The 1,973-nt window shown below is 43.5% G+C and overlaps 1 protein-coding gene across 1 annotated transcript in view; it reads right to left on the bottom strand.

Annotated features, from left to right (window-relative positions):
- The window catches only part of LRRC32 (leucine rich repeat containing 32), an 8,349-nt gene that overhangs the window by 1,573 nt on the left and 4,803 nt on the right, over positions 1-1,973 (bottom strand). The window contains exon 2 of the mRNA XM_009996730.1: positions 4-596. Within this exon, the coding sequence (XP_009995032.1) occupies positions 4-596 (593 nt within the window). The remainder of the gene's footprint in view (positions 1-3; positions 597-1,973) is intronic.

The following is a 1,973-nucleotide window of genomic DNA, read 5'->3' as shown; positions in this document are numbered from 1 at the left end:
CTGCTGAGGTCAAGTATCTCCAGCTGCCTGAGATTGAAATCAGAGATGCAAGTAATGGAATTCATGGAAAGATTGAGTTTGGAAAGGTTCATTAAAGTCTCAAAAGCACCTTCTTCTATTTCCATGATGATATTACTCTGAAGATCTATCTCCACAAGACTGGGAGATCCCTGAAACATCTTGTGTGAGATCATGATAATACTGTTGTCAGCCAAGTAAAGATACCGCAGAGCTGGAGCTTGTTTAATGAAATACTCAACCATCTCATTGTACAAACTGTTGTGGGACAAGTCCAGTATTTCCACCTTGGGTAGAAGCCCAAGCCCCTCTGTCCCATTCTGAGCAAGCTCATATAAATGATTATTGGCTAAATTTATTTCCAGCAAGCTCGTCATGTGTGCAAAGACTCCGGGAGCGATGAAGCTGATCTGGTTAGAGCTTAAATCCAGGCAGTGGAGGGAAGTGTGAAATGATAATGGCATTTCAGGGATGCTTCGAATCAGATTTCCAGACAGATCTAGTTTGTTTACGTTCGGCTGGAGCTCATGAGGGATTTGCTGAAGGTCTTTGTTGTGGCAAAAAGCCTGCGAATTTCCCTGCCAGAAAGAGAGAAAAGAGGTTATCACATGACACATGAAAAACATCTTTCTTCTGAAACACCTGAACATTCAGGCAGCAAGAACAACAACCCTAACACTTCTTAGCAGCTAACAGCACTCATTTAATTTTTAAGACATTTCTGACTTGCAACAGTAGAATCATAGAATCACAGAATGGTTTGGGCTGGAAAGGACCTCAAAGATCACCCAGTCCCACCCCTGCATGGGCAGGGACACCTCCCAGCAGCCCAGGCTGCTCCAAGCCCCATCCAACCTGCCCTTCAACCCTGCCAGGGAGGGGGTAGCCACAGCTTCTCTGGGCAACCTGGGCCAGGGTTTCACCACCCTCACAGGAAAGAATTTCTTCCTAAGATCTCAAGTAAATAGAGTTTTACCTGCATGTGTTACATACTAAATGTACCTTTCTCCTGGGCTCATTTTAATAGTCTTGAGTGAATACATTTTGCTCTCTTCTCATTGCAATCAAGGACTGTTTCATCACTTTTGTTCTGATGTTTAATTTTCTCAGCTTGACCACTGTATTACATTTAGCAAACTCTACTTGCAACAATAAGTAGGTACCAAAAAGAGCTCTGGTGTGTTTTTAGTGTATGTCCCAAAGCAAGGAGGTGCAGTAACATGTAAGGATCCTGTGACACAAAAAACATCTCTCTCCTTTGTCCCACCCTCAGACATTTCATCATGTCTTCCTTTAGCCATGGCTTAACTCATCAATGTAACTTCAGCCAAATGGGTTTTCAGCAACTCAAACACTTCTGATGCAAACCTCCAGATTCCTTCTGCTTTTACCATCCATATTTCTCCTTTTCTTAAGGCAACAGTTCCCTTCTTCCTGTCTGAGGAGCCTGCCTTATGAAACCACCCATGCAAGACATTTGTGATCCAACAGGGAAAAGAAAAATGATGCAAATCCAGCTTTTGAGAGGGAAAAAAGCTGTAATGTGAAGTGAGGGTCATGTCCTTTCAGTTCAATTCTCAGCAGCAGGGTAGAGAAAAAAACCCAAGTGTCAAAGTCAAATTCATCTTCTAGACACGTTTATTCAGTTGTGGCTAGAACTGAGCCTGTGGAACACACTCCTGTGTGCTCCTGCTTGTGGCCAGAGCATAATTTGGAATTTGTGTTCTAAAGGAACATTGGAAAGATGAGCATGATCATCTTTGCATAAATGTCAAGTTGGATTTTGTTCTTAAGGAGAACGTACGGGCAGCAGGAGGAAGTGGAATGTGAAAGGCTTAGACAGCATTTAATTCACTGGAGGAAAACTCTTGTTATGAATGTATTTGGGTGACTGGGTCATGGACTGTTTGTAGAGACATCGGGGGGGGGGGGGGGGGGGGGGAGAGGAGAGGAGA

Source organism: Chaetura pelagica, unplaced genomic scaffold (genome assembly GCF_000747805.2).
Source record: "Chaetura pelagica isolate M959 unplaced genomic scaffold, ChaPel_1.0 scaffold570, whole genome shotgun sequence".
Taxonomy (NCBI): Eukaryota; Metazoa; Chordata; class Aves; order Apodiformes; family Apodidae; genus Chaetura; species Chaetura pelagica.
The sequence above is the reverse complement of the archived record's forward strand: the minus strand, read 5'-3'. Positions and strand labels throughout refer to the sequence as shown.